Raw genomic sequence first — 19832 nt, 5'->3', positions numbered from 1 at the left:
AACAGGATATTAATTACCATAAAATGGCCGGAAGTGAACACACCATAAAGTGAATGTATACTTAATACTATTTTTCAACAATCATCATCTTGAGATTTAATTCTATATTGATAGATTCATCTCGTATAGTGGGGTTATTATGTTTCTGAAGGTTCCATTACATTTGAACCCACGTACATTTGAACCCATGGCAATTGCACCTGTATGCTATTGCACCTATGGAATTTTTTTTGTTTTTCGGATAGTTGAACCCACAATAACCCTAACCCATGGGTTTTAGCACCCGCATATAGATTGAACCCGTGGATATACACATGGGTTCAAATGTACGTGGGTTCAAATGTACGGTCACCGTTTCTGAATAGCCATTAGAGATTTGGCTTATGCATGTCGATTTTTATCTTGAATATTTGTGATTTATATCGTATAGTTTTCGATGACAAAGAACGCTTTTTTTGCATTATATGACAATAAATAAATATTACTTTACATTATAAAACAACCATTCTTACATGAAATTTATTTTTCCAGAAATCAACTCATCAATGTGAAAAATTTGCGCTCATTTGCCATAAGCGAGTTTTTGAAATCGTCACATGACTTTACTTAAGCAAAACAGCAGCAGATATATTGCATATATATATACAATTACTATTGAGCAACACTTCAAAAAAAATGTCGATGAAAAAGTGAAATTTACTAGAAAGTAAGATCATTAACCTTCATGTTTTTATGGAAAAACAAGAGACCCAAGAAAATCTCTAGAAGACCCAATCCTTGGTCTCGACCCGTCTATATTGGGAAACACTGTGTCATGTGAATGCTATTAATGTGTGGATTTTGGTCGGTTGAAGGTTTGAGACAAGACAAACAAATAAACAATTTATTCGCTAACACTACCACGTATCCGTTTATTTATATATTTATAGCTATTCATCAAATATGCATATGATATCCTGAGTAGCAGCAACCTTCACACTAAACTTTGATCTCCGTTTTGTAATAAATGTTTACTGTTGTCTTCGTCACCAACCCTGCAAAATTTCAATCCGTAATCAGTGTTTACTATTTGAATAATAAAAAAATGATAATAATAGCCCAAATGAAAGTGCATCATCAATTTGGTAGTATGGAAGTATGCGAACCAAGATGAAGGACACCGAACGTGGTCTGCGTACCTGGTTAAGGTTAGGTTATAGTTTTATTCCAATTTTACTATTTCTTGTTTTGTGTGTGTGAATTTTTAAAGCTTCAAATTTAATAATGGCATATGCTTTCACGTTTTTTCGAAACATATTTTCTGTATAAAATAATTGAATATTAATATTTTATATTTGAATTAAATAATTGATTTGAGCCATTTACTAATCGAAGTGTATAGCATTAGATCATTCGCTTAATTTTGCCAGAATGAACTTTTGAATATCCAGAATATTTCAAAAATAAAAAATAGAGTTTCATTGCGAACAATTTCGTAGGAAATGTTCCAATGTAATTTTTTCATCAATTGAACTCAACATTTTCCAAATCGGTTTACTAAGCCTCGCTGCTAGCTCCGCAAGAGGGAGATATAAATACGCGCTTACGTGAGAATATTTACCGCTAAAATCAGCCCGACGAAAACCGTTCTTGCCAAATTACACAAAATCACAAAATACAAACATGGGTACCTAAAAAGCATCATCGTGTAGGAATTGAGCAACCCGGTTTGCTAAAATCATTGGCGAAATATATATGTATGTAAAATGACACAAAATTTGAATCGATAACATCACTAATAACCAATAAAGGCCGCAGATTTGATCTCTTTTGCGACATTGAAGGTATCGTATTAAAATGGTCAAAAATATTGGATGGCGCACAACATAAACATAGTAGTATGTGTACCAGGTTGGGGTTCAGGTTGTGCGCCATCTTAATGCACATACTTCAGAAGCGCCTTCATAAAATGTTAAAAACCAGGATATAGACACAGTGCCTATATCTACAGAAGATATTAGATTTGGAATAAAAAATATAACTTACTTTTCATTAGGATCGTTAAAATTCGCAGTTTTGACTTTCAGCTTACCAGCCTGAAGAAAAGTAAACATTTTAAGATATATTCAAAGTAATGGTACTCAATTTCTGTCATTTGTTATCTGTGTGTAAATTTGCAGTCTGCTCTTATAAACAAACGGTATGCATGTAGCAAACAAAGAGGAATAGATTGTCTTGTTTATACCGACGATATGGAAAATTGTTAAAGGGTTTATTTATTCAATAAATGAGTAATCAGTTCCGGTCGGATAAGATAAGTATCTCTAAGTTGAAGTATCTGATAGCACTGATAATTTCAAATTAATTGGATGGCAGCGGAGAGACATTTTCCGCCTACTACAACAATAACAGCAACAACAACAATTCAGTAAAACAATGCATATGTACACACTTCGTGTCCAATAAAACATTAATGTTTGAGCGTCAATTCAATTCATTTCACACGATTCCGATTTTCAGATATACTCCTAACAAATTAATATCAATATCAGATATTAACTAATCAAAACCACATATACATTTTTATTAACATAACTATACAAAAGAACATATGTATACAATGTCTCATGTTGGATAGTGGGTACTCCCGTAGTATGTGTACCAGGTTAGGGTTGGGCCATAAATTTTTTTCGATTTTCCTTATTTTAGTTCTATTACGAGTTCTGGGACTGTCTGTGTCAGCCAAGTGAATATTTATATCACCTGCCCATAACTTCCAGTTCATTTACACAACTTGATGTAAAGTAGGCAAACAAAATTAGTTACCTTAGTATTGGTACACACACTTCGTGTTGTGCCATACAACTTTTACGGCTATTTCGAGAACATTTTGGTTTCAAAATAATAAGCACCTCTAACTAAAAGTACTAGACATGTATTTGAGCCTAGTTTATATTTGCACTTCAATACCATTTGTCGATAAGGGTTTAATTATCCATGCACCCACGTACATTTGCGCCCGCAGATTTTAGCACCCACGTACAGATTGCACCCATGAACATTTGCACCCACAGATATTTGCATTTCGACTACGTTTGAGGTATTTCATTGAAAGAAAATGACCGACTCAAGTGGGATAGGATTATAACTCGCAATGACAGTAAAAACTTAGCGACCCTCAGCAAGAATACAAGCTATGCTTAAAATATCCGTCTTCATTTCGAATGTCCGTGGATTCAGATATGCATGGTTACAAAGTACATGGTTGCAAATGTAAGTAGGTGCTAATGTACGAAGGTGCAAAAATATCCGCCGGTGCAAATATACATGGGTACAAATGTCCGCGGGTGCGATCTATATGCGGATGCTAAAATCTATCTAAATTATTTGATGAAAACCTACTACAGGGAACACGATTGATGAAATGTCGAATAAAATGCGATAGAGCGTCAACTTTTAAATCCTTGGTGAAAGAAAGGCGTCAATCTTCTGGGAACCAATGAACATCCTTCTCTACCGACACCCAAATTAATTGTTCGTTACAAAGTCTGAGTGGCACTTCATTATTAGATTTGCTCTTTGTACCTCTGGACAAACTTTAAAGAGTCCTTGACTCATTGTTAACTTTGTCAAATATTTGAATAAGACGGTGATATAAGATATTCCGTGACAGTTCTCACGTGTAACTTAGAAGGGTTTTCTTTTTTCTTCAACCTAGCAATTGCCTATTTCTTTTTATTAGGTCTGTTTTATAATAGTTTTTCTTACGTAAGTCTTATCGAAATATCTAGAAATTAACACTTGAAATGACTTTTGTTCCTACTAAATTCTATGTTTGTACAATTTTGGGTCAGAACGAGTAAAAAATTTTTATCATGCAAAGCCCAATTCTAAATTCCATGGCTCTATATTCGAGTCCATCTAAGCCCCCCCCCTCCCCCCCAAAAAAAACGACAATAATGTAATCTCGCAACACGCTCGACAATCATTACACAATTGCAGAGAGGGCATGCTGCGGGCCCCCGCAATGTACTAACAACCAGAGAAAGAAGATTCTCGCGGGAGTTCTGAATATTTCTGAACAGATGATTTTTGTCTCTCATTTTGCTTGCTGTAATTCCGGTTTAAAATCGTTTTCAACCGTTTATATGGTACCTTGTACATTAGGACTACCACTATAAGGTCTTCTCACCGCTTCACACGAATGATGGGCGATGATATTCTAATACAGGGTTCTTAACGTTTTTCCAATTGTTAATTCCTTGACTTCAAAATTAAAATCAACCCCCTCAACTTTGTGTATTTTCTAATGTGCCGTAGGGAAAATGTGACACAGAGATGAACAGCCTCCCGCAGTAAGGACGCAATAGCACGTATTTCCTAATTAAAAAGAGAACGCTGCAGTTGCAAAGTCGAAATATTTGCAAACTGCTATGTGACCAACGGTCGCATTTAATCATATATTTTCTTGCTTGCAAAATTTACCCCGACGTTGCTCAATTTGTTAGATGGAGCGGATTTATTTTTTGCATAGTGATAAGCACTTCGAGACTGTCGCTGTCGCAGTTCGAGAACTCGGGCTTAAAGTCCACCAATGCCAATTCACTCAGGGAATGATACATAGAGTATATACCAGTGGCGGCGCGTCAATAGGGCCAACCGGGGCAATGCCCCGGTTGTTTTTTCGGTATAATAAAAAATATTCGAAAAATACCTCAATATCGGTTGCACAGACTGTCTACACTAGCCATATTTTCCCGACATGGTTCATTTTTCGCTCGCAAAGCCTTCGCCGAACGTCGACGGGGCGACGCCGATTTTGCCCCGGTTGCTCATTGTATATCGTATTCTCTCTTTTATCTTCCACTCGCCGCGTTTGTCTCGTTTGTTTTCTGTTTCTTTTACTAAATTATCGGGGCCGATCGGGGCTAGCCCCGAAATTATGACGACACAATGCCGACGTTTCTTACAACAACATGTTGACATATCCACGCATTCCTTCTCGTTCGTTGGTTGCTTGAAGAGTTGATAGTTTCCTCGCCTTCGTTTCTGTCGCTTGTTTCGCTATTTGAATCAGTTAGACCTTTAGTCCATTTGCTTTCGATTTTCTACATTCCTTTTGAGCTCCTCACTTCTTTCCGGCTTCGCATTTCTTAGCCTTAGACCTCATAATGAATAAGGTTGAACAAAAATTAGAGGTACAACGTCTTGGGCCTTACCAACCAAAAAATTGTTCACTGGAATAATCCCATGACAGAGGAAAGCGTCGGCGTACATTCTGCGCAGAAACTTGGTATAAAAAACACGAATGGTTGTGTTACAGCGAGGACAAAAATGCACTTTTTTGTTTTTATTGCCTACTTTTTGCTACCGCCCGTGACTCACGTTGGTGTAAATTTGGTTTTAGAGATCTTAAACATCTTTCCGAGCGTGCCAGGGATCATCAATCTTCTATGGAGCATCTGGACAATGCAGTAAAATACCGAACATTTGGAAATGTTAATATTGCAGCACAGTTGGATGAAGGACGCGCGGTTTCTATTCGTCGGCACAACCAAAACGTCGAGAAAAACCGCCATGTTCTCGGTCGATTGATAGATGTTTTGAAGTTCATTGGTTGTCACGAGCTGTCCCTCCGTGGGCGCGATGAACGGGCTGGCTCTTCTAATAGAGGGGTATTTTTGGATATGGTGGAATACACCGCATCCCTAGATACAGTATTGAGAGGTCATCTTGATGCCGCAACTGTTTCGAAAGGGACATCTAAGGATATCCAAAATGATTTGCTCGACTCAATGTATAAAATTTATTTACAACATTTGGCTCTGGAAATTGAGAATTGCCAGTTCCTTTCGATTCAGTCTGACGAGACAACTGACATCACGTGCGTTTCCTAACTGGCTGTGATTTTTCGGTTTGTGAAAGATGGTAAACCTACCGAGAGATTTCACAGCTTTGTACCAATCGTTGATCGCACGGCTTGCGGGATATCGGCTGTACTGAAAGAAGTGCTATAGCTTTACAACGCGAAGTCAAAATTGATAGCTCAAACTTATGACGGCGCGGCAGTCATGAGTGGGTCGAAACATGGTGTTCAAGTTTATATAAAAGAAGATTTTCCTCATGCGCATTTTTTACATTGTTATGCACACCAATTTAACCTCGTTATTAAAAATATGTGTCTTGATACCCCTCTCGTCCGTATATTTTTTGCAAATGTTTCGGGGTTTTCTTCATTTTTTTCCGTTTCGCCGAAGCGCTCTGACCTCCTTCACCAGATATGTAGCCGCCGTCTCCCAGCTTGTGCACCAACACGTTGGAACTTCCAATCACGCGTGGTGCAGGGCGTGTCCAAAATTAGGTCTGAGCTCATTGAGTGTTTCAATGGCATTCAGAGCTCTCCGGTTTGGGACGAACGCTCTGTGAGGGAGGCGGCAGGTCTAAAGCGTCTGCTAGAAGATGGTGAGTTTTCATTTTTTTCTCCACAATATTCTATCACGTGGATGTATTATACGGCGCATTGCAGTCAAGGCTAATGGATGGAGCGTCTGTGCAGTCGTGTATTTCAGACTTCTGCGATGCTGTATCTCGTATCCGGGAAACAATAAAATACGACGACACATGGAGTGCTTCTTTACGCCGCGGGCAAACAACGCAGCGTTTGATTTTGTCTGCAAAGGAATGCTGTGACATTCTGGTGAATCAAATAGGCGATCGTCTGCGCACTGAACACCTTGCCGCGTTCTCTTTGATAAACCCCAAAAAATTTTCAAAATTTGCACGTCAATTTCCCATCCATTTGTTGGCTACTGTCTCCAAATTTTACCCCATTATAAACGTGGGTAAATTGGAAAATGAATTGCGATGTATATACACCAATCAAACATTTTTGAACATCACATCAACTTGCGCGCTCTATGGGTTCCTCATAGATAACATTCTAGTAACTACCTTTGCGGCGTCTGCAAAATTTCTGGACATCATTTTGACGACGCCTATTTCTTCCGCCGACGCAGAGCGAACATTCAGCACGCTGAAGCGTATTAAAACGTATCTCAGAAACACAATGAAGCAAGATAGATTAAATTCCTTGGCTGTTTTATCCATTCACAGAGACGTTATTTCTGGGATGCATGACTTTAATCAGCGCGTTATTGAGCATTTTGCTTCCAAGAAACCGCGGCGTATATGTTCAAGCAGTAGAAGTCTAGCAGCATATATATCTATGAGTGAACGACGCATGTCGTTACCTTTGCATTACCTTTCCTTTCTTCATAGTAACGTTTTAAACCTTATTTTAGGTTTTGTCTGCTTTCCCGAAGTTTCTGTTAATATGTCATTGTATTTATCTGGGTAAATATTGCCTTTCCTTTTGAAAGAGGTTTATGTATTAATCCCTTGACTTGGACCGGTTTTAAAGACACTTTCTTATCGTTAAAAATTGTCGCTTTTGCCGATTGGTTGTTACCGATGGAATGGTTTTTATACTCATAAAATGATGGGAGAACTTACAGCGCTCATCCTGTCCCCGTAGATGGGGGTGACTTGGTCCCGCAGTAGCTTGCCCCGGTTGTCAAAATGACCACGCGCCGCCACTGGTATATACATAAGCTACATGGTAACCCGTGTTATTCAGAGAAGCGATGAATAATACTAAATAAAGATATTTATCAAAGATGTAAAATTTAATTGCTAGCAATTTCTCATATCCAAGAACATCATGATTACATTATAAACGTGACACTCACCATGCGTTGGCTCCTTTTACAATGTTGTGATAGTGGTAGATGACACGAATTTCGTTTAATAACCGCAATAATTATCAAAATGATAACACCAAACATGACAAATACCACGATAACAGGAGTGTTTAATGAAGAGGTTGGTTTTTGACCTTCACTTGTAGAACATTCCGCAGACGATAGATCAGCTGAAAACAAATAGCGATGAAATTAAAATGCGATTACACATAAGTTCTGCGAAACTCATTTTCATTAAATGAGATTAACCTAATAACAACATTAAAATAATATTATTCAGCATGAAGCCTAAGGGAATATGATAAAATGCTGACTCATTAACATACCATCCATCCATATTTTTTAATATTTGTATTCAAGCCTATTTTGTCAAGAATTGAAAACAAAATAAATTTTTCTGCATTGAGTGTTTTTGGATGGCGATCTGTCAAATCCTAACATCTATCCTACACATCAGGAGTGGGCAAAACGACGATCGCCGATCTCGAAATAGTCGATCGCGTCGAATGTTGAACGAACTTGACAACGTGCCAATAAGAAATTTCTTTCCAAACAATAATCAATCAGCGGTTAGTTTGTTTTTGTTTTATAATGGAGCGATGCCTTGGCCAACAAATGACTGTCTTTACGATTGTTTTTGTATAAAGCTGCCAACAATAGTTGTCTTCTCTGACGTGTCAAAAATCATATTCGTAAAAGTGATTTCAATCTGATAACCAGTTTAGTGTCAATCTTTATAATTTCAATTCTTGGTTCACTTACTTCGAGATAAAATGTATGCGCAATCCTGACCCGAGACAATTCTGCAAATTCTCCGAAATACCACGAACTTTGAACCTTGTTTCCATTTAGGATTTTATTTTTTAGTTGATGCATCAAAAATGAAACGATGACCCTAACCAACATGGATGGGTGCGAGGCGGCGCCACTTTCGCTGATATCTGGGTACCGTCGAAAAGTTGGTACTCTCGAAGTATGTGAACCGAGATGTCGGACACCGAAACATAGAATGCGTACCAGCTAAGGGTTAGGTCCCAATATTATTCCAATTTTCCTCATTTTAGTTCGATTACGAGTTCGGGGAGTAGTCAAGTGACTCTCGTAGTATTTGTACTTGAAATTATATCCTAACCCTAACACATACAGGTACACATACTACTTTCCGATGTCCGCCATCTTGGTTCACATACTTCGAGAGTACCGAAAAGTCTTTGCACAATCCGTCGACAAAGAGTTTGATGAATATATACATATGGCATCTTAACGAAATCATAGCCTATACTTTTGAGACCATTTGCATTTGCTTCTCATTAGACCTTATTCATTAAAAACCAATCCTACGCGCAAAAAGAAAAGTGATGTAAACAAAACAATTTTAACATTAGCTCTTATGGGGAATGTGATCACCAGAGCAGAAATTTGCATTTTTCGTAATTTCCTAGATATCTTTCATTGTATACGTGAGCAGTTTTGAGGATAGAATATTTTTTACATCTCTTTCGATATTTTTATCATGATAAACATGGTCAAGAATTTCGATAATCGTTCACTGAAATTTTAATGAGCGCGGTGTTTCCGATGACGTCATTCTCACTAGACCATGAGATTCTGCCAACGCGCATTTTGACGCGTATTATTTGTTGAAAAGTCAGGGCTGATATGTAGCTGCCGATCGAAGAGAGAGGACCATTAAAAGGTCTTTATATCTTTATACGCTTTTATTTCTGGCATCCCCGGGAGTTGCTCTGTATGATTTGATCGCAAGGCATAACGGAGATTTAGTCGGACAGGTTGTCCACCCCCGCTGTATAATATAGGATTTCAATTTAAATAATAGGTTTTCAGTTAGAATTACAGTTTTTCTGCGTATGTGTGATGTGTTCAACCACATTTCTTATCTCATGTTAACAAATTATATATAATTTAAAGTGCAAATATATAGTGAAAAACGATACTTAGAACTGCCACGACCGAAACCTAATATGACGTCAGAGGATAAATCATATCGTCACGCTAATAACCGAATTGCGTAAGTCATTTTTGGCGATTTTGAGTTTTTTATAGAATAGGTATTAATGTAATGCTGCGCACCTGTCTGTTAACTCAGATTTTATTTTAGGAATTCCGAAACCCATAAAAATGGAGATTTAGTATGACATGCACATTTGTGCAATTGTTTCGTCATAATGAATTATCATTGTTACCGCGGCACTATTGTGACGTCACAAAGGCAAAATAACCTCGGCGAAGTATTTTCGAGTTTTTGCATCTCGGATTCTAGCTTAGCGCGTATTAATTTGAATTTTTACTACAGTATAGGAAGACGTGCACTTGTGATATTCACTATCCGAGTCCAATTTACCTTGGTTGGCTTTTATATTCGGTGCATTGCTGTTTTATTCTTTATATTTAATCTTAGTCTTATTTCGGTGGGTGTGCAGAAAGTGTTATATGGATGAAATATATATTTTTAAACATAAAAAATAATGTAATTGAAACTGATTAGCTATTTTGGGGATTAGACATTGTAGATACTGAGAATTACATTCGTTTTTGGAATGTTTGGTTTTCAGGACTGGTGCATATAGTGAAGTTGCAAAATTGCGTATGTCCCCAAGTCATAGACACATTTCTGCCTAAGTCACAGTGCGCCATTATGACGTCACTTAACTGCGTCATACAAATTAACTTAAATCCGGCTACGATCAAAAAATTGAACCATGGCAAATTATTGACTCTCAATTGCATAACAAAATAATTAGGAAGTTTTTCACGTTTTTCTCAAAACTGCTAAAAATGACTTACGCAATTCGGTTATTAGCGTGACGATATGGAGAGAGATTTTGGACTTTGCAACTTAAATGTGATCAACAAGCGTTATATGGCCTAATATAGAGAAGAGTAGTTAAGCCTATATTCTCAATGCAGAAAATAACTCTTAATCGAAGCAACCGTTTGATTTAAAATACAAGCAGATTGTGGATAAAAATTTGTTTCTTTGTCACTCACCTGACGCACAAATCGGCGTTTCACTGAATTTATTATGAAACCGATTGATTCGATAAAATACACAAATCAATTTTCCACAATTTGTGTTGTGCTTCTCAAAGTGTTCAAGTATGTTGAAGCGATCAGTATTTTTCACCATATCAGCTTTCACAACACTATTATTAACGATAACATTGTTTCCATCTAATGTAATATTCGGGATGTTTACAGTGACACCATCAGGGCTCACATCCCCCAGTTGGCCATGTTTAGATGGAACTTCGAAGAACAGGAAATCAATTCTGAAATAAATGAATGTTGTTTCGAAACTAATCATATAAATGACGAATATAATTTCTGCATGACTAATATAAAATTTTCTATCTTTGGCGACAACGTAAAAATTGCGATATAAGATTATAAACATTACTCATGTCTAACCATAACCATCAAGATTTGATGAAACAAATCAGGTCAGATTTGAAATTTGATGGAAACACTTTCTGCACGAACTGGAACGATGCTAGTTAATCATCCGTCTTACTCGCCAGTTTTGCACTGGTCTTCAAATATTACGTTTAGATATATATTCATGAGTAAATGAATAACAATATATTTCATTCATTCACTCATAATCGCTGAAAATCGGTATTTATATCTTGCATTTTTCTTGTACACTAAGTGAACTTCTGAATCGATTTTTTTGAATCAATTTTATTTTTAATCGAAGGGGAACACTTTTTATTTCATCAGACTTGATTTTCAGCAAAGAAACTCGGGGCTCTATGTCTCACCGTATCGCTACCGATTTTCACGGTTTTACCGGTAATGTGAGTTACTTCGGCGGGGGGACTTGGTTTGCGATTAGGACCTGAATGTACTATTATTGGATGAATTCAATTTTTTCTGACGTCGTCAACAGCAAGGTCAAAAATTTACATTTAAAAATTAAATCAACTTGCTACAGAACTCACGATGTTATTTCTCCTCTATCATAACCAAATTTTTCGTCAACATGAATAACCCCATCGTCAAGAGATAAACAGACTCCTTCATCATCCAGAAAACACCATTTCAATTCGACGGCCTGATATTCTGAAAATTCCAAGTGATTTTATTCAAGAAATTGAATCGCTATCTTTGCAATCATTTCATTCAATAATTTTAGTGTCTTCTATCAGTAATATTATTTGCGGGTGTGGTGGAAACGCGGAATATTGAACTTTACTTTTAGGGAGTCGTCGCTATATTTGGTATCGAACCGGATATTTGATTCTATGATCATAAAACTCTGCGTTCAGTCAAGAATCCGGGGTGTCCTACGTGAACAAATAGCAATCGAATATGTAAATAAGAAACTCCATGTATGGAATTAGCGTTGCGTGGAATTTCTTGACATTATGCGAACGAAAGTATGTAATTTAAACAATGCAAAGGGCAAGTATGTAGTGGAGGAATGTTTGCGAAATGTCACGGTCAATATTTAATCCTCCAATCGTTCTTCCCAGAGACAAATTTTACCATTATTAGGATTAAGTCCCGTAATATCTTAGCAATGTTGAAAATGCGTTGCAAGAATTTACAATTCAAAAATAGGAATTCAAATGCTATTGAAGATGTTATTTAACCAAAGAGTAAATGCTATTTTATTTAACTGATGATTGTGATTGACTGTGTCGTATAAGAACGTAGATAACGTATGCTGTTATTCTTGAAATAGTAAATTGTGGGTAGTTGTGTACATAGCGCGGTTAATTATGGGGATTTAGCCATTATATTGTATACAAACGCTCTAGCCCACGGAGACTCAAGTGCAGAGTGCAGAGATCCGTTTATCAACAACGTGCGGGTCTCAAACGCCGTGATTGCATATTTCGTCGATGGAAGTATTTTGTTATTATATATATATTTTAATATTCTTTTGTTCAAGTATCTCGGTAATTATTTTACAAATATTAAAGTAGACGGGACGTAAATGTCCAACGCAAACAAAACAACACGATCCTTGACCATATTTCGACCCTGATTTCGTCTCTACTTTCAACAAATTAAATAATTAAGAAAATTCAACTTCCACGAAAGAAATATTAGATCACGGCAATCGAGCCTTGAGCCCATTCGATAAACGAGCCGCATTACATAATTATACCGCGGCGGTGCGGGTCATCGTGCTAAGCGTTAGGAATACGCTCGCCACCGCACCTCTGACCACCCTGTGTGGGTCCGCAGATTCAAATCCCATGCGGTGATGGTTATGTGCGGATTGCTGGACTCCTTTCCGCCGTAGGGTGGTTCACGTATTCACTGGTCGGTCAAGGCTTCCTCTACCATCAAGTCCATGCTTCCAAAAACAAATAACTAGCTAACTAATCCCATACCCGACATGGAATGGTGGTAACCGGACGAGAGGCCGTCGTTTGCCATATGGCTAGACCTTCCTATCGGCTTTTCGCTTCTTGGGATAAATATGCAAATTCTACTAAACTATATCCCTACCTACCTTGAATTTCATATTCACAATATTCGTGTTCATTACGCCCGTACGGGGCAAATATGTGATAAATTCCTTGTTTTTTGAAAGGCGGCAATTCGCAAAACTCTCCCAGCCGCAACGAGCAACAACCTTGTACATTCGACCAAGTGTGATCTATTTCTCTGGAAAATTAAAATTTTGTTCAATAAAATTGAGCTTTTTCTATTATATATACAGTGTCGTCAATAGAAAAACAGAAAAAAATTCGGCGACATAGCAGACCGTTTGTCAGTACCCAAGTCCGATTTTCATTTTTGATATGAATATTCACTTTCTATCAAAGTTTACGAAAGCTGTTTACTGTATGCTTCCATAATGTGGAAGTCAAAATTAAAATCAAATAGGACCTAAGAGGTATCAACCAAAAGCAACCTAGAACCTCAACTATAAGAAGGTTCCTTATTTCAGAAAACCACCAACCAATTTCTTTAAAAAAAAAAGGTTCACTGATAATCACGCCTTTCCCAAATGTGCGAAACCCCTGTGTCACTAATTTTCCGTCCACTGTGGTCTATAAATTGTGCATTTCAACATAATTTTCAATTTCGTGAAAAAAAGTACTCCCGAAGTATGTGAACCAAGATGGCGGACACCTGAACGTAAGATGTATACCAGGGCAGGGTTAGGCCATAATTTCGGGTACAAATACTACGGGAGCCACTTTGGCTAGTCCCCGAACTCGTAATATAACTAAAATAAGGAAAATTGGAATAAAAATTATGGCCTAACCCTAACATGGTACACATGCGTGTCCAAGTGTCCGCCATCTTGGTTCACATACTTCGGGAGTATCGGAAAAAGAGAAAAATATAAAGTTAAAATATTCTTAACTTACTGAACAACCGAGAAAGTCAAATTGCTGGAATTATATCCTTGTGGGCGTGAAAGACCGATCCAAAATTCCGTCTTTCCTCTGGTTTCATATAACGTTGGATAAGTCATGCCACGGCATCCGTACGTGTTGGCGTCATCTACAATTTGATAGAATAGGAGATAGTTTATAGAGTTGATTTGGCATGTATAATTCAAAGAATGGACTTTGACGAAGCTCAATTTTCAGGCGGTTTCGTTGTTATTATATTGCGATAAGATAAGAATTATTATTATGATTTTCTAGTAATTTGACTCCTCGAAAATAATTTAAAAATAAAATATGATCGGAAATCAACTATTTGCATTTTATCACGGATTTAGAAATTCTAAATGGAATTTCAATTTCATACCGTGACGAGCATAAAACCGCGAGTTTGCGTGGTTACAAACTGTTACTATTTTCAAGGACTGATCAAGAGTGATTCATCTATGCGCTTAGCCCGACGACCACTCTAGTTGGAAAAAATAATATATTATTTTAACAGTGTGAATACGGAAGACGTATTGAATGAATTGAGGCATGAGGATTATGTTATAGGTTGTCTGGCAGATCAAACCACGAACTCGAATCTGTGAACGTTAAAATCTTCGCAATATGCAAATCAATACGGCTCGATACCAAATGCTCTAAACATTATTTGGCTGTTTAACTTAATTCGTAAGATTATCGAAAACCTTGAGGCATATTGGCTTAGCTCCAAATTGCATAAGCCGGCTCGTTTTACTTTCTGTCAGAACATACTATTAATCAAATATTTGTTTAAAGACACGTGCATCTAGGAGAGTATGTTAACGATTTCGACATCAAGCGAAAGTTACATTTGATTCTGCATAACTTTATTTTATATAACTTATATCGTAAGATTATCGAAAACCTTGAGGCATATGGGCTTAGCTCCAAATTGCATAAGCCGGCTCGTTTACTTTCTGTCAGAACATACTATTAATCAAATATTTGTTTAAAGACACGTGCAGCTAGGAGAATATGTTAACAATTTCGACATCAAGCGAAAGTTACATTTGATTCTGCATAACTTTATTTTATATAACGACAAATTATCTTTTTATTGTGGATTGAAAAAAAATGAAGCAGTATACGAGTTGAATAGTTCCGAGAAACCGTCAAAATTATACGTTCGTCTTCAAATTACATACATTAGATAATGATTTATTCACAACGAAATAAAACAAAAACCGAACATAACTTACTCCATAATTTCCCAAGGCATTCCGTTGAAACATCGCACATATTACCATTGTATTCACACACTTCGGGAGTTTTTGCCCTAGCATAACTAAGAAATATGAATAAGCAAATCGCCTTCCCCCACAAAATTTGTCGTGTCATTTTTTATGTTTCGTATTGCAATAAACTAAATTAAAAAATAATATCTGGAAAACTATATATTTATTAGTTTTAGGGAATTGTTTCTCGTACATTTTCAGCAATAAATTTCAGTGGGTGGCTGGCTGAATCGCACTCATGTTTATAATCTGATTGTATATAGAGTGCAATCGGGGCTCCCGAAGTATGCGAACCAAGATGGCGGACAACGGAACGTAATATCTGTACTAGGTTAGGGTTAGGCCATAATTTTAGGTATAAATACTACGGGAGGCTCTTGGCTAGTCTTCGAACTGATAATAGGACTAAAATAAGGAAAATTGGAAAAAAATTATCGCCTAACCCTAACCTGTTACCCATGTTACGTTCCGATGTCCGCCATCTTGGTTCGCATACTTCGGGAGCCCCGTGCAATCCTTATAAAATTCTATCTGATATTACAACACGAATGCATTTCAATTTTTTTGCCCCCTGTTTTTTTTTCTAGTCATTATTCAAATTTTTAGGCTTGCAATGACTTTCTTGAATACTCAGTCAACAAATATCTATCATATTTTTGGCCCGTAAAAATTTAATAAACACGAAGAAGAAATATATAGACACGAAGGCCAAAACGAAATGTTTTTTTCACACTATTCCCACGAAAATATGCGGGGCGAATCTGAAACTGTCGACTATCGTAACTTACTAGTCCTATAGTAGCATCGCACTCGTGTTTATAATCTGATTTAATGTTACTTGCAATCCTTCATCTTCCGTCTAGTATTACAATACGAATGCATCTCAATGCTTTCCTGCTCTGACTTCAATTTAGGGTTGTGTCCCACTTTTATCTGACTAGGCGAACATATATATATATATACATTTCCGAACGCACAGTGACTAATTCAATGAGCTAATTTCTTCTTCTAGATATCACGATTGGCTTTTAGACTTTTCCACGTGCGTGGTTAGGTTTCCTATTTTTATTTTATTTTTTCATAAACAACTATGAACAACAGTCGTATACGTAAAAATAACACGTAATCTTGGTTTTGCAATACTGACTGTCAAACCTAATACAAAAACATTTTCTTTGTTTCGAGGAAACTGTTATGTACTATGGCGGATCGCGTCTATTAAGCGCTCGACGAAACAGGGCGCTTGGATTAACTCAATCGTCCACATAAAATCGCTCTTATATGATTACTTTGGCCTGACCAAATGTAAAAGGCAAGGTAGGACGGAAAAGGGCAAAGTCTCCTGTTCATAAACATTCTTAAAAACATTCAAAACCTTCTTAAAAACATTTCACAGTACTGACAGATTCGCCTTAGTTTCTTCCCGCCTACTATTTCCTCTATAATTTTGGTTTCGGTGAATAAGAATGAATCCGATATACCAGCGGGCGGACACGATTGTCGTCATTCTCGCCGCGATATTATTAGTGCGTGATATTAAGTTGAATCCTGACTTATAGCAACAGTGACATAATCCATCGTTAGCCGACGCGCCTGGAAACGATATTTCTGAACCGTGAATAAGTTAATGGTAATGTCTGTCCAGAACAGATTCAAGCTTTGCGGGCATTCTTTTTTATACGTGCAGTATACAGTGTGCACATGCTTCCGTTGCGCAACCCATTTAATATAATCTAAAAGGACTGGGTTCCATTTTATGGGGCAGGGCCACCCTATATCTGATATTTTTTTTAGAAACGCAAGATTATTTCCTATTCGGCCTTCCCTACCTTATTTATTAAGCCCTGGTTGAGGCATAGTAAGCCACGTACGTTTGAACCCTCGACAATTGCACCTGCATACTATTGCATATATAGAAAAAAAAAATTGTTTTACGGATATTTGAACCCTTACTATCCATAACCCATGGGTTTTAGCACCCGCATATAGATTGAACCCGCGATACATACATATGGGTTCAAATGTACGGTCACCGCGCTGGAATTATGCGAAAACATTTTTGTACAAGTGAAATTTTACAAGCTTGCACTTGTAAATGAAAAGAAACCGGATATCAGTTAGAGAAACGTGAGAGAAATGTAGCCACTTTTGTCTAATTACATATTTTATGCATTCATAAATCTTAATTTCCCTTCTAAAACACACAAGATATTCTACGCGTTTGCCTATTGTGCTTGACCTCAATTCTCTAGCCGTTTGGCCAGCAATTGAGAAATCTTTACCATACAGAGTTGAGGTTGCTGAAACTGACAGATATTTGAGGACAAACTGTGACAAATTAGCAGAACACATGTTTCTATCGCGCTAGCATGTAAGTCGGCGGTGTAGCAGCGCATCGTGCTAAACGTGTGGAACACGCTGGTCACCGCACTCCTATCACGCTGCATGGATTCGCAGTTTCGTAGACTTAGGTTGTTTCACGTAACCGCTAGTAGGTTACGTCTTCTTCCGCCACCAAGTCCATGAATCTGAAACAAATAACTAAACTGGCTAACTAATACCCGACACGGACTGGTAACCGAAAGAGTGGCCGGGTATGCCATATACTTAAGCCGTCGAAAGTCGAAACACCGCCTTTTCGATATATCAGTGTTTCGAAGCGCTCGGCCTCAGATACAACAAAACTGAAATCAGAAAATTTTAAGCTAAACATTCAGATATCTTCTATGGCAGGGGTGGCCAACCTTTCACATACCATGCGCCACGTTTTAAACATAATGTTTCAGATGCGCCGTAAATCTCTTGTATTCCCACGCCTAATGTCCGCTTCTTGTTGAAATTATATAAATTTATAATACACACACGTATATGTATAGTTAACTCAAAGAAAATTCTCGTATCTACGCAAAAATTCGAGCAATTTACGATAAACAGATTACGATTGATTACGAAACAGGGAACCATTGTGACGCCATGCTTCAAGTAAAAACTACAGCCTTCGTTAAAGTAGGAGTAATACGCATTCTGCCTTATGAGCATTAGGCAATAAAGCTGTTTTTAACAACGAAGAGAAAAAAGTACGATTAAGAAGCTGTTTGGCCCAGCGTCGCGTGATTTTACTCCAGGCTTCTTCGAGATTAGTACTTGCGTCACAGCAAGCGATTTTACGCTTTGCTTTTGTTGACAACGGTCATTTGAAGTTTGGATGAAAAAGATGGTATTTAGGGGTCATTTTCAGCATGTTGTGGGTTGATTTATAATAAATTTTTTAGGCTTGGGCAATTCAACTGGTTGTTCAATGGTTATTGGGAGATATTTGGGAAGTCTGGGCAATGGAAAATCCATGTTTCAAGCTGATAAATGACGATTTTCTATTTTTCCAGAAGTTCTAAATTTTTTACTTCAGTAGGGAAAAAATAGTAAATTTTACTAATTTTTGCTAAAAGTCTAGAATGAATGTCATAAAGTCCGTCCAAAAGCTAACGTCGATAATCGCCTGTTGTTTCTAATTCCAACAAGCCGTAAATGGGCGACGTGGAGTAAGGAGAATAGATTTTGGGTACAATCAAAAGTCACCATGTAAATCGCAAAAAAACGGCTTGGCGTGGAGAAGCCAAGTGCAATTAACAATTTTGGCATGGAAGGGTTAAAGATGCAATGCGCCACCTCTAATCATGCAATGCATGCATGTTTGGCGCATGCGCCATAGGTTGGCCACCCCTGTTCTATGGCATTTTCAATTTTGCTGAACGATTATCGAAAAAGTCCTTGTCATCATTCTGCGAACCTGTTTTCGTGATTAGAAACGTGTGCGCTGACACATTGTGTATTACTTACATTCAATTACTTAAATTGCCGACATGGGTAAAATTTTTAGTTCTTTTTGATATATACTATGAAAATGCTTATTGCCTAGGCCAGGGGAGGTTATTGAATTTCAGAGTAGCTCAATTTAAGCAAAAAACTATTAACATCAGAGTTGAGTTAAAATATTGAAAAATAATGCGATTAGAGAGGGAATTCAAGAGAGTAGTGTCGATAACAAACTATTGTGGGCTTGGAATGGCATTCCTGAAAATTGCATTACTCTCCGTGCTTTCGCTTGTGAATCTCTGTTCTCTATTTTGAACTTTATCAAGTCTCGTAATGAAAGTAGCCTGACTGTGCAAATATTGGTTTTTGTATTTCCCTGTAGGTGACCAAACATAAACTAGATATAAATCTCTGTCAGCGGCAATGCAGTAGTAAAAGTCTCACGTGGAAGTATTTTGTCATTGAATTTGCCGATTTTGGCATGCGAACTGGAAATGGTTGCCCTCCCATGGCTTAGGCTAAGCTAATTTGGGCCGTTGAATTTTATAATATTAAATATAAGAAACCTTCTATATTTTTGCTATTCATTATTCAAATGTCCGTGCTTGAAATGACTTTCTATACCACGTGGTAACTCATAC

The 19832-nt window shown here is 37.3% G+C and overlaps 1 protein-coding gene across 1 annotated transcript; it reads right to left on the bottom strand.

Annotated features, from left to right (window-relative positions):
- Positions 1 to 505: 505 nt before the first annotated feature.
- On the bottom strand, positions 506 to 15553 carry LOC120336723 (uncharacterized). The gene is made up of 8 exons (XM_039404480.2): positions 15343 to 15553; positions 14096 to 14231; positions 13228 to 13382; positions 11702 to 11822; positions 10749 to 11029; positions 7728 to 7909; positions 2026 to 2075; positions 506 to 1034 (listed from the first exon to the last, which is right to left on the bottom strand). The coding sequence occupies exons 1-8, from the start codon at positions 15479 to 15481 to the stop codon at positions 974 to 976; spliced, it is 1125 nt and encodes a 374-aa protein (XP_039260414.2). The 5' UTR covers positions 15482 to 15553; the 3' UTR covers positions 506 to 973.
- Positions 15554 to 19832: the final 4279 nt, after the last annotated feature.

The sequence above is a fragment of the Styela clava genome, chromosome 2, assembly GCF_964204865.1.
Source record: "Styela clava chromosome 2, kaStyClav1.hap1.2, whole genome shotgun sequence".
Classification (NCBI taxonomy): Eukaryota; Metazoa; Chordata; class Ascidiacea; order Stolidobranchia; family Styelidae; genus Styela; species Styela clava.
The sequence above is the reverse complement of the archived record's forward strand: the minus strand, read 5'-3'. Positions and strand labels throughout refer to the sequence as shown.

Bases quoted from the DNA above. Each gene is read 5' to 3' on its own strand.
- LOC120336723 (XM_039404480.2), bottom strand. From the start codon at position 15,481: ATGACACGACAAATTTTGTGGGGGAAGGCGATTTGCTTATTCATATTT. The intron at 2,076-7,727 runs GTGAGTGTCACG...ACTTTTCTTCAG, and splicing joins GTAAAAGGAGCCAACGCATG to GCTGGTAAGCTGAAAGTCAA. The intron at 1,035-2,025 runs GTAAGTTATATT...GAAATTTTGCAG, and splicing joins TTTAACGATCCTAATGAAAA to GGTTGGTGACGAAGACAACA.